Genomic DNA, 12,852 nt, shown 5'->3' with positions numbered 1-12,852 from the left:
TCAAAAGCAACCATATATGCTGTGGAAAACTGAGATTAGTTCATCCTTCCTGAAATCCCCCTGAACCAGCTCACTGTGGCTAATGCTGGAGCAGCCATTGTTTGTTGACTGAGAGAAGCCCTGCCCGCTACAAATGTTTTATGGGGAATGAAAAGGCTTGCTTCTTGCCCTGGGTTAAAGATTCACAGAGATGTAAATAAAAACAGCTGTAACGAGGGAAAAAATACGGGAGGGCCAGGGAAATAGTTCAGATGCATGCACTATTTTGAAGCGTAAAATCTGGGGGAATGAAAGAAGACCAGGGCTGCGATGGTGTGGGGCTCCAGCTGGGATTATGGGAGCGAGTGGGTGGGAGGCTGGCTGAGGGGCACAGATTTAAAGTAAATTTAGCTGCTGCCTTGTTATTTGATCTTGGAAGCACTTGGTGGGCTTGTGAACTTTCCATTGATTGTGTGGAATACAAAAACATGGGCCAGTGGCAAGCAAAGCAATAACATCACTATTTTATGTACAGTTTATCTCATTAAAAAAGCAAGAACATGCAGATATTAACAAAAAGAGGTGGGGAGAATCAAAACAGACGATTCCATCACAGATTTTTTTCCCTTTCGCCTTTGCAGCTTGTACGTTGTGTTGTGTCTATAAGTTGTGTAGAAAAACAGTGAAGTTCTATACTCTATCAAAGCAAATTCAGACCTATTCATATTTGTTTCTTTTGAGAAGTAAATCTCATAAAGTGACTATATAAAATGCTAGAGACTTTGGACCCATCAACACTGCCATGTAATGCAGTTTAATTGCATTGAACTGCAATATATAAGACTACACTGACCATATAATATTTTATACATAATTCATCCCATTAAAAAAGCAAGAACATTTTTATATATCACATCTCAGTCTGCGTATGTTTTTGTTTGGCAAACTCAAAAAGTAGTCGGTCGATTGACTTGACATTTCGACACAATGTGACATTTCAATACACCCATGTTTTTATAGTAAAATGAAGTTTAGACACAATGTTATATCAGCCCGCCAGGACCCTCAGATCTTCTGGGTCGGCCCTGCTCTCTATCCCGCCTGCTTCACAGGTGCGGCTGGCGGGGACGAGAGACAGGGCCTTTTCTGTGGTGGCCCCCCGGCTGTGGAACGCCCTCCCCATGGAGGTAAGATCAGCCCCCTTGCTGATGGTGTTTCGTAGAAGATTAAAAACCTGGATGTTTGAATGAGCATTCAGTTAAACAGTGCAACCAATGTGATGATTACAGGAATTGGAAAATCGGACGATGAACTGGATCATGATTTTAGTTATGAGATGTATGGTGTTGTTTATTGTTACATTAATATTGTATTTTATGCCTTTGTGGTTTTACATTTTATATTGTTGTGGATTTTATCTTGTTGTAAACCGCGTTGAGTCGCCGGTCAGGCTGAGAAATGGCGGTATACAAGTATAATAAATAAATAAATAAATAAATAATTGCAAGCGTGTATTTAGCATAAAACTAGCAGTCCGCGAATAGATAAAGTAGAATCTGCAAACCCCACCTCCTAAACTGGGCTCTCCAGGCCAATGGAGACTCCACCTCAGACATCAGAAGAGCTGCAAGACCGAGAACAAGCCACGAGAGTAAAGATGAAGATCCACCCAGAGGAAGAGTGTTCTTGCCATACATCAAGGGAACCACTGACCGCAGAGGGAAGCTGATGAGGAAACACAACATACAAACTATCTACAGACCCACCAAGAAAATCCAACAACTGCTACGTTCAGGAAAGGACAAGAGGGATCCTCTCCCCTCTGTAGGAGTCTACAGATCTTTCATCACCTTCTGAAGACACTCCATGATCTAAAGAAGTTTAAGAACTATTTATTTATTGTGTCAGGAGCGAACCAAACAGTTGTATTGTATTTTTTTTAAACACACACACACAAAGTTTGCAAACTTGGCATTCTATTAAATGTTCTTTGACCAATAGCTGGCCACTTGGAGTGCCTCTGGTGTTGCCGCAAGAAGGTCCTCCGTTGTGAATGCAGCAGGGCTCAGGTTGCATTGTAGTAAGTAGTCAGTGGTTTGCTCTTCTCCACACTCACATGTCGTAGACTCCACTTTGTGGCCCCATTTCTTAAGGTTGGCTCTACATCTCGTGGTGCCAGAGCGCAGTCTGTTCAGCTCTTTCCAAGTTGCCCAGTTTTCTGTGTACCCAGGGGGGAGTCTCTCATTTGGTATCAGCCATTGATTGAGGTGCTAGGTTTTAGCCTGCCACTTTTGGACTCTCTCTTGCTGAGGTGTTCCAGCGAGCGTCTCTTTAAATCTTAGAAAACTATTTTTTGATTTAAGGCATTGGCGTGCTGGCTGATATCCGAACAGGAGATGTCACTGTCTTGGTCCTTTCACTAATGGTTGCTACTTCCCAGAGGATGTCAGGTGGTGCAATACCGGCTAAACAGTGTAATTTCTCCAGTGGTGTAGGGTGCAGACAGCATGTGATAATGTGGCATGTCTCATTAAGAGCCACATCCAGTGTTTTAGCATGTGAGATGTTTAAGGACTCATGGTAGAGGAATACAATATAATAGGAAATGTACACAGGCCAACCTGGGTTGATGTTGACAGTATTGTTTATGCATAGAAAGAAGCAACGTAAAGAAAATACTACTTTGGCTACAGTCCACAAATGTGGATTTTGCAATGGTCACTGAATGCAATGAAATAAAACAATTTGTAGGCAAATATCTTCATATACAGGTTTATTTGCATAGCTTTCACCACCTTCTCAAATATCTGGAGGACACTAAAGATATCTCCTTCTGTTGCCACTCTCAGAAGTCATGTAGCAGAGAAGCTGGTAGTCCATGGATGCTAGCTGTAGCGTGTTCCATGAATATACGGTCCATTATTGGATTACTGGCACAGTTGGCAAAGCAACGGTGCACTCAAATTGCTCACATAAACTCAGACATGGGGATGATTCCTACCTGTGATAAATCTGTTCCAATGTAACCCAAGACCCCCAGACAGCACAATCCAACTGAGACACTCTCCCCCACCTGTTTTTCCAACCAGTTTTCTGTAAGACGATTCAGTTCTCATAAAGTCAGTCAACCATTTTTAAACCTAAGCATGAATTCCTTCCGTTACCACAGAGAACAGGTCGGCTCTTCCTCCATTTAGCCAAACACAAGGGTTCAGTCTTGACGGTTAAGAGCCAGTTGGCCACAGAAGGGAGGTTTGACCTCCTCCGACTGCCAAGGAATACAGCTTGATGGGCAGGATTGGTTTGGCAAACAACCCTGGGGGACAGTTTTAGCCACTGACCAGCTTAGGGTAATGGCCACTTCCTCCAGTAAAGCACATTTTAAGCATGTCAGCGCAAATTTGTTCCTTGGAAAGTAAAATAAATATATGTGCAAAAGAAAATAAAAAGTAAGAAAGAGAGTTTAAAATAGCACACATTAATTTTGAGGAGGGGGAGAGATGATTTTGAGATTAAGAATAGGAATCATTGCAACCAGTGTCAGAAAAACGGTGGCTGATTCTTACAGTTAAGTGTAAAGTCATTAGTCTACTGAACTAATATTGTGTGCTGAAGTAGAAATATTGCTTCATTATAATATGAATAGGTTCATTTAGTTGGAAATTGATTTCCTTCAATTCAACCAAAATTTACAGTGAGTGCTTGTTATTTGGATCGATCTACATACAGTGATACCTTGACCTAAGAATGTAATTTGTTCTGTGACCATGTTCTTAAGTGAAAATATTCTTATCTCAAAGCAGATTTTCCCATTGAAATGCCATTAATCAATTCCATACACTCCTGAAAACCATCCCATTTTTGCTATGTATTTTAAATGAGAAAATATACTTTATAAATACAATAGAGTCTCACTTATCCAACCTTCGCTTATCCGACATTCCGTCTTATCCAACGCTCTTATTCAACGCTCCCCTTTTCCTCCAGCATTCCCCCTTCAATTAAAGGAGCGTTCCCTACTCTCTCTTCTTTCCCAATAAGTGAAATATAAGGAGGAGGAGGAGGAGGAGGAGGAGGAGGAGGAGGAGGAAAAGGGGGAAATGAAGCAGGACCCTCTTTCCCTCTGTGATTTTCACACTCGTCTTCCACATCTGGGCACTTCCTGCTGGACTCGTCTAGCCCCGGGGCATTGCCTTGCTTTAACCCTTTGAGTTCTTGTTAGTATTCTAGATGTCTAGCACCACGTCAGATATATAACAGAAAGAGACTCCGTATTATTGGACTATGGCAGGGAAGCACATTTGAGGCAACAAAATATGTATTGGCCAGTGTAACAGCAAGGCAAAACAGCATCATTTTCTTCAAACTGTACAGTATGTAGTACTGTTTCCAGCCTCCCTCCTTCTCTTGCTTTCTCTCTCCCTCTCTCTCTTTTTGAAGCGAAACATGCAGTACAAGGAATAAACAGCACACAAAGTGAATTAACTCAAACTTCCTCAGTGGACACCAATCTCTCAAAGCAGAAAAAAACACTAGCAAGCAGGCAAAGACATGCAGGCTGAGGCACTGAGTCACAAGGTACAATGGCTGCTCTGGCCTTATGGAAGCCCTATACTTTCACTTTAGGCTGAGGCTCTGCTACACCAGGGTGGACTGCAATCTCTAGAGTGAATTCTCCAGATTGGACTCCTCCCAAAACATTCAAGGGAAGCAATGAAATGGAGCTAGAGTTTCTGCCTTGCAGGAAGAGCCAGAGCTGCTCCAGCTAGGAATCCAGTCCAGATTTTGTTTCTCTCTGTCTTCCTGTTAGAATTGGTTTAGAGGGCAAAGAGGCCTCTTTTGCACTGTTTGTAAGACAAAACAGTGTTAGGATGTCAAAATGTCACTCTAGGCCAAGTGAGGATTTGTAAGTTAAAAGATTCGTAAGTTGGGACATTCGTATGTAGAGGTTCTACTGTACTTATTTGTCACGAAAGCTAAACTGATTAGTGGTTACTAAAATTAATTTCTTTGTTGCAACAAATTATGCCTCTTGCGTACAATTGTACCACTGAAAATGTTCGCCAATGAAGTGCTTGGGTGTTCTGAACCATGTGTGATTGTATCAGAAGTCAAAAACAGTGTATGTTCTGCTTGTCGTTGCAGGAGGCAAAGGGCTCCTGGAGGAAACAAGGCACAGCAGCACCCGGAGCATCAGCAAGGCACCGCCAAACACAACAAGGAACACCAGAAACCCTCCCAAGGAGGCCAAGCACCCCACTCCTCAGGGCGGCCCAGCCACCACGGCTACAGCCAAAACCGGCGGTGGCACCATAACCAGAAACACTCACCCAATGACAAAGAGGTGCATCGAAATGCCAAAGAGACTGAGAACCTGAAAATTGAGGATGGCTCTGTCTGTACCGTGCACATCCCTCTGGAGATGCACCGAAACAGTGATGCCACGGACAGGCAGTCCCCACAGTACATTCAGGATCCAGAACACAAACGGAAAGACAGCCTCCACGAACGGATAAGCGAGAGGCCCAAAATTAACTTGCTACAGTCGTCCAAAGACAGGCTGCGTAGGAGACTAAAAGAGAAGGTAAATGCATTGCCCACCCTTTGAGCAAATAAGGTTGTTGTGTAGACCAAGCGTGCAAAATCATTTTCACCCCAAGAGCTGTATTTGGTTTCAGAGCAGTTCTGAGGTCTACATTTCAATGGTGGGTAGAGCAAAAGAGTTAGACAAAAAAGACCAACCATTTCAAATTATAGCTCTAAATCCTGGTGACATGTCAGTGTTTTAGACTCACTGGTGGGGCTGTCACAATAAAACTGGGAAACCAGTGATGCCAATGTAGTAAACCTCATGGAGAAGGAGTGGGGCTCTTGACAGGCTCCAAGAAAGACAAATTCAGCTCTAGAGCCATGTTCACCATTTTTGTGTAATAATACGTTTTTATCATTTGAGGGTGGGGACATGAAACAAGTAAAAAGACAGTGAATTACAGGATCTACAACAAGAAGGTAGATGTATCTTGCACATTTTTCAGGTTTTTCTCTGTCTATGAAAGCTAGAAGGACTTGCTATTTTCATTGTGGGCTGCCAAAATTGAAGCTAGTTACTAAAGAATAATACCATACAATGAAGGGAAGCATAAGTTAAGTATCAATTTTCTAGGATTTTAGAATCCAAGATATTCTTGAATTGTTCACATGAATAGCTACGATATGTACGATATGTACGCAAATGTTATTTCATGCACAAAATTATTAAAATATTCAGTATGAAATTACCTTCAAGCTCTAAACGTGAATCAATTTTAATGTGTAAGCATGTGTCCCATCTCCAAGGCATCTCATTATGTATATGCAAAATCTGGAAAAAATATTGGGGGGAAAAATCTGAAATAGCAAGACTTCTAGCCCCAAGCATTTCAGATCAAGGATACTCAGCTAATACAATAACTAAACTTAAAATTGCCTTTGAATGGTACAAAGCGACCTGCAGCAAATATATCTCAATATGTTGTTCACAAGTCTAGATTTGAGATGTCTGTTATAATTAATCATTTTTGTTGGAAGTACCAGGATTCATTTATGTATACCATACATTGAGTTTCTCATCCATCTTCTAAATTGTATTTAAAAGGTGTGTAAACTGTATTTAAATCCAGTTTAACGCTGCTATCGCTGCTGCTTCCTCCTCTTCCTCTTTGCTAGGAATCTGCTTTTGCTTTTTCTATCTTTATCTTGTGTGAGTTTTATGCCTATTATGTTATCGGTTTACTCCCAAGGGGGAGATTATTAGCTACATTTAGTAGAAAAGGGGGATTTGGTGAAGTTATTGGGGAATCTGCCTCTCTGATCTGACACTTCCTTTGTTTTAGGAAGACTTTAGTGCTTTAGTTGTCGCTATTTCTACTTTATCCTCTGACTCAGCAGGACCAATGAAATATTCTGTAATGCCAGGTTCTGTCACTAGGTGTCAGTCTGTGCTGTTGTTGGTTTTTGCCTGTAAGCATTAAGGCTGCTGTGAGAGAAAAGAAGAAATCAGATTAGCCTCCTTCAGAAGCACTCCCCGATCCCAGTATAAGATAAAATGGAAACTGGTGAAAGAAGGAATCATCCCTGGATGCATTTTGAGAGAAGTTTTGAAGTGGGCCCTGAAAGATTAAAAGTTACTTTGTTTTCTCATGCAAGGCTTACCTAACTATTGCAGAATTATAGTAGTTTGCCACAACATTAACTGCCATGACTCAGTGCTACAAAATTCTGGGATTTGTAGTTTTGCAAGATATTTGTCTTTCTCTGTTAGGGAGTCCTGATGCCACAACAAACTACAAATCCTAGGTTTCATTCAGATGGAGGTGTGGTAGTTAAAATGATGTGAAACTGCTATAATTTTGCAATCTGGAAAGTCTCATAAACATTCACACATGCCGATTAGTTTCAAAGTGGTTTGCTGAAACCTGTATATGTTTGTAGTGTTGGTGTAGGAACATAACCCTATTATTTCCATTTTATTTCCTGTCTCCAGCACCAAATTTTCTATTAAGTAATGGCCAGGAACATATTTATTTCATTAACTTCACTATACCTGTAATAAGCATGTTTTGGAGTGAAAAGGGTTTGATTCTAATGATGCCAGTAGCAACAATGTTCAGTTGGGGATCCTTTGTTTAAAAGTCCTCAGTTTCTTGATAGTATTATAGTTCCTCAAGATCTTCAGTGAAAGAGCCATGAAAAGTTCGTACTTTGCCTGAGCACTTGTCCTCAGATTCTGTGAAAATAATTTGGAGAGATGATGGTAATAAGATCTTGGATGTGTTGATTTGATGGATTATATCTCTCATAAACATACCTCTCCCCAGACAACATGCCCAATAGGTTCTTGTGGGGTTTTTCGGGCTATAGGGCCATGTTCTAGAGGCATTTCTCCTGACGTTTCGCCTGCATCTATGGCAAGCATCCTCAGAGGTAGTGAGGTCTGTTGGAATTAGGACAATGGGTTTATATATCTGTGGAATGGCTGGGGTGGGGCAAAGAGCTCTTCTCTGCTGGAGCTAGGTGTGAATGTTTCAACTGACCACCTTCATTAGCATTTGAAGGCCTGGCTGAGCCTGGGAAAATCTTTTGTTGAGAGGTGTTAATATGTGCCTGGTTGTTTCCTCTCTGCTGTTTTGCTGTTGTAATTTTAGAGTTTTTTTAATACTGGTAGCCAGATTTTGTTTATTTTCATGGTTTCCTCCTTTCTGTTGAAATTGTCCACATGCTTGTGGATTTCAATGGCTTCTCTGTGTAGTCTGACATGGTGGTTGTTGGTGTGGTCCAGCATTTCTGTGTTCTCAAATAATATGCTGTGTCCAGGCTGGTTCATCAGGTGCTCTGCTATGGCTGACTTCTCTGGTTGAAGTAGTCTGCAGTGCCTTTCATGTTCCTTGATGCGTGTCTGGGCAATGCTGCTGCGTTTGGTGGTCCCTATGTAGACTTGTCCACAGCTGCATGGTATACGGTAGACTCCTGCAGAGGTGAGAGGATCCCTCTTGTCCTTTGCTGAACGTAGCATTTGTTGGATTTTCTTGGTGGGTTTGTAGATTGTTTGTATGTTGTGTTTCCTCATCAGCTTCCCTATGCGGTCAGTGGTTCCCTTGATGTATGGCAGGAACACTTTTCCTCTGGGTGGATCTTCATCTTTACTCTTGTGGCTTGTTCTTGGTCTTGCAGCTCTTCTGATGTCTGAGGTGGAGTATCCATTGGCCTGGAGAGCCCAGTTGAGGTGGTTCAGTTCATCTTGGAGGAGGTGGTGTTCGCAGATTCTTTTTGCACGGTCTGCCAATTTCCAGCAGAGAAGAGCTCTTTGCCCCACCCCAGCCATTCCACAGATATATAAACCCATTGTCCTAATTCCAACAGACCTCACTACCTCTGAGGATGCTTGCCAGAGATGCAGGCGAAACGTCAGGAGAAATGCCTCTAGAACATGGCCCTATAGCCCGAAAAAACCCACAAGAACCTAGTGATTCCAGCCATGAAAGCCTTCGACAACAACCCAATATTTATTCCAAAGAAGTAACTTTTCAGAATTCCAAAGTAGTGATGGGTTCTTAGAGTGATATACTACGTTGGAGCCACCAGTAAAGCCACCTGTTCTGATTTTCCCCTGCGTTCTAGATGTATGTGCTTCTAGTATAGCTGCATCCTTGACACAGATCTTGTTTTATGCTTGCTAATCGTTGTTGCTTGCTGCGCATTGCTGATCTGTGTTTTCTTCTTTCCTTCCTTCCTTCTTTCTTTCCCTTTTCTTTCCCCTTCCACGTTTCCTTGCATAACAGATGCCTTGTCTTTCCCTTTTCACGGATCAGGACGAAGTGGCCGTGGAGTCCACCAACCCCGAAAAGAACAAAATGGACAAACTAATTGAAATTCTTAACAGCATGCGGAACAACAGCAGCGGGGTGGACTCCAAGCTCACCAACTTCATGGAGGAGGCCCAGAACTCCACCAACTCCGAGGAAATGCTCGGGGAGATTGTCAAAACCATTTACCAGAAGGCCGTGACGGACCGCAGTTTTGCCTTCACGGCCGCCAAGCTCTGCGACAAGATGGCGCTCTTCATGGTAGAAGGCACCAAGTTCCGAAGCCTCCTTCTCAATATGCTACAGGTAACCCCATAAAGCTCCACCTCTGCTGCTGCTGTTGCTACTGCTGCTTACAGAGAGAAAAGTTTGTAAGTTCTGGCCATGTTAGAACCGTCCCCACGTTCTATTCTTGCCCAATTAATTTTAGAAAAATTAAAGCATAAATGGGGAGGAGGCAAAAGCTAGCTTTGTGTTTGTTTACAAGGGCGTCTCATGGCTACTGTGGACTGATATAATTTTGCAGACTGCTGTCTAGCTCCAATTCTAATTTTAAAGAATGTCTTCAGTAAGCCCTTGGTTTCCCCCAAGGCATTGTTTGTCTACAATTGTTTATAGCACGGCTTCTTAAACTTTTTTCACTCATGACACCTTTCCGCCTGAGAAATGTTTGTGACATCTTTTTGCTCAAGGAATATTTACGTGACCCCAGCTATATAGATAAATAAAATGGGTATAAAAAGCATTTACTGATTACAAAGCCCAACCAGGAAAAAAAAATGGTATTTAGGCTTGTCGCTGGTGTTATTTGGGGTATTGATTTAGAAAAAGGCACTGCATAGACTGAATCAGCTCTAGTTTCTTAGGTATAGTTATCGTGGTTTTCTATGGGTGAGCAGATAGCGACTGCTCGATGGCATATGTTTGGAATAATAATAATAATAACAACAACAACAATAACACCTTATATCCTGCCACCATCTCCCTAAAGGGACTCAGGGTGGCTTACATGGGGGGCAGGCCCAGTAAAACATAATTAAAATATAGCACAGTAAAATACATTGCATTACATTTTGTGTGTGTCAGGAGCGACTTGAGAAACTGCAAGTTGCTTATGGTGTGAGAGAATTGGCCATCAGCAAGGATGTTGCCCAGGGGATGCCCAGATATTTTGATGTTTTATCATCTTTGTGGGAGGCTTCTCTCATGCCCCGCGTGGGGAGCTAGAGCTAACAGACGGAGCTCACCCACACTCTCCCCGGATTTGCATTACAATAAAGACAAAAAAACCCCATACAAAACATCATAAAAACATAAACCATCAACAACCATTAGCCAAGCACATGAGAGGGTGGAGCAAGGGCTTGTGCAATACAATTGCAAGGATGAGGCTGCAAAAGCCAGATATTAAATTAGGGCTAAAAGGGCCACATCAATGGATGAACCGATTAATCAACAGCACATTGGAACATCCAAGCTTTCAGGTCTTTACAGAAAGTAGACAGGGTGGGCACTAATCTAATCTCCCTGGGGAGAGAGTTCCAAAGCCAGGGGGCCACCACTGAGAAGGCCCACCAACGGTGCTTGTGACGGAGGTAGCAGCCAGAGAAGGGCCTCCCCAGCAGATCTTAAAGCTCACGCAGGTTCATAGTGGAAGATATGATTGCAAAGATAGACTGTACCTGAACCATTTAGGGCTTTGTAGGTGATAACCTGCACCTTGAATTGGGACTGGAAACTTATCGGCAGCCAGTGGAGCTGTTATAATAGGGCTCAAAAACTAGAGGTGATAGGGAAAAAGTGGTGACTTTTTGGAATCAGTAGGTCAAATTTACCCAATCTGAGGCACCAAAGTGTGTGTTGGAGTAGATCCAGTCAACCCATGAACTTTATATAAGTTTTGTATTACCATACAATGATTAATTTAGTAGTTCTGCTCTGCTTTGGACCAATCTGTAGGACCGAAGTGGAGTTCCTGCAGCTCTCCAGATATTTGTGGACAGCTAGTCCCAGCAGACCTAGCTGGCATAACCAAAGATCTAACTGACAGTCTTAACAATGTATAGAGCAGAGCTTCTTATGCTTTTTCAACTCACAACCCCTTTCCCCCCACCAAAAAATGTTTACACTACCCAGGTATATAAAGACAGTATATAAAGGCAAAGGGAAGGGAAGAGAGACTAAGGACGATTCTATGAGTCTTTTGAAAGTTGCATATGTTTTCCTTGTGGTGAGATCTTCCAATCTCTTGGAAGTGATAGGTATTAGCTAGAAGATAGTTTGACCATTGCTTGACACACCGTCACACAGAGCTTTACCCTGGTTTTACTGCCAGAGTTTTAAGTCATACTACTCCTCTATTCGGTGGTGCAGTGGGTTAAACCGCTGAGCTGCTGAACTTGCTGATAGAAAGGTAGCAGGTTCAAATCCAGGGAGTGGGGTGAGCTTCCCCTGTTAGCCCCAGCTTCTGCCAACCTAGCAGTTTGAAAACATGTAAATGTGTGTAGATCAATAGGTACCGCTCAGGCGGGAAGGTAACAGCACTCCATACTGTCATGCCAGCCACATGACCTTGGAGGTATCTACGGACAATGCCAGCTCTTAGGCTTAGAAATCGAGATGAGCACCAACGCTCAGACACCTCTATTCTGCCATGATCAAACCACATCTGGAATACTGTGTCCAATTCTGAGCACCGCAATTCAGGAGAGATGTTGTCAAACTGGAATGTGTCCAGAGGAGGGCGACTAAAATGATCAAGGGTATGGAGTACAAGCCCCATGAGGAGCGGCTTAAAGAGCTGGGCCTGTTTAGCCTGCAGAAGAGAAGGCTGAGAGGAGGCATGATGAGAGTAATGTATAAAGATGTGAGGGGAAGTCATAGGGAGGAAGGAGCAAGCTTATTGGATGGCCATCTGTCCGGGGTGCTTTGAATTCAATGTTCCTGCTTCTTGGCAGGGGGTTGGACTGGATAGCCATGAAGTCTCTTCCAACTCTATAATTCTATGATTCTATTTGAGCAAACAGCTGGAGTCAGACCCTAATTGCTGTGATCGACTGGAGCCGTCCGGTGTGTGGGTGGCTGCACTTAACTATTCCAGACAGAAACAGTTTGTGTCCTTGAGGGCTATTATTGATTTCTATGGGTGGCTGGCTGATCAGGACACTTGGTCCTGTATATGTGGGGGGAATAGCATCGGGAGCTCAGGATATGAAATGGCAGCTACTGAGGTCAAATTAATGAAGATGGGTGCAGCACTTGAAGAAAGTTTAGGTGTGCATTGATGAGACAAATGAGCCATGCTTTCTAATGAACAGGATTGACAGAATAGATCAATCTCTTAAGAAACCTCCATGTGTCAATGACGTCTACATCTAATGGTGGGAATCGCACATCTTGTAGATCCCAAGGCTTTTTTTTACAGTGCCTCGTATCATCATAATTTGACAGGGGACTATCAAAAATGGGAACACTTAAGCAGAGTTTGAAAAATAAAATTTAAAAATACATTATCTGTTCTGATGCTTTGGGT

The 12,852-nt window shown here is 42.6% G+C and overlaps 1 protein-coding gene across 6 annotated transcripts in view; it reads left to right on the top strand.

The window, feature by feature from the left end:
- Positions 1-12,852, top strand: part of CTIF (cap binding complex dependent translation initiation factor) — a 206,806-nt gene that overhangs the window by 135,227 nt on the left and 58,727 nt on the right. For 4 of the 6 annotated variants that reach the window (XM_060761239.2, XM_060761236.2, XM_060761237.2 and 1 more), the window contains 2 exons: positions 5,125-5,563; positions 9,297-9,626. In XM_060761239.2, the coding sequence (XP_060617222.2) occupies positions 5,125-5,563; positions 9,297-9,626 (769 nt within the window). The remainder of the gene's footprint in view (positions 1-5,124; positions 5,564-9,296; positions 9,627-12,852) is intronic. The other 2 variants (XM_060761238.2, XM_060761234.2) reach the window with 1 other exon arrangement.

Source organism: Anolis sagrei, chromosome 2 (assembly GCF_037176765.1).
Source record: "Anolis sagrei isolate rAnoSag1 chromosome 2, rAnoSag1.mat, whole genome shotgun sequence".
Classification (NCBI taxonomy): Eukaryota; Metazoa; Chordata; class Lepidosauria; order Squamata; family Dactyloidae; genus Anolis; species Anolis sagrei.
Note: the sequence above shows the minus strand (reverse complement) of the source record. Positions and strands in the feature narration are given on the sequence as shown.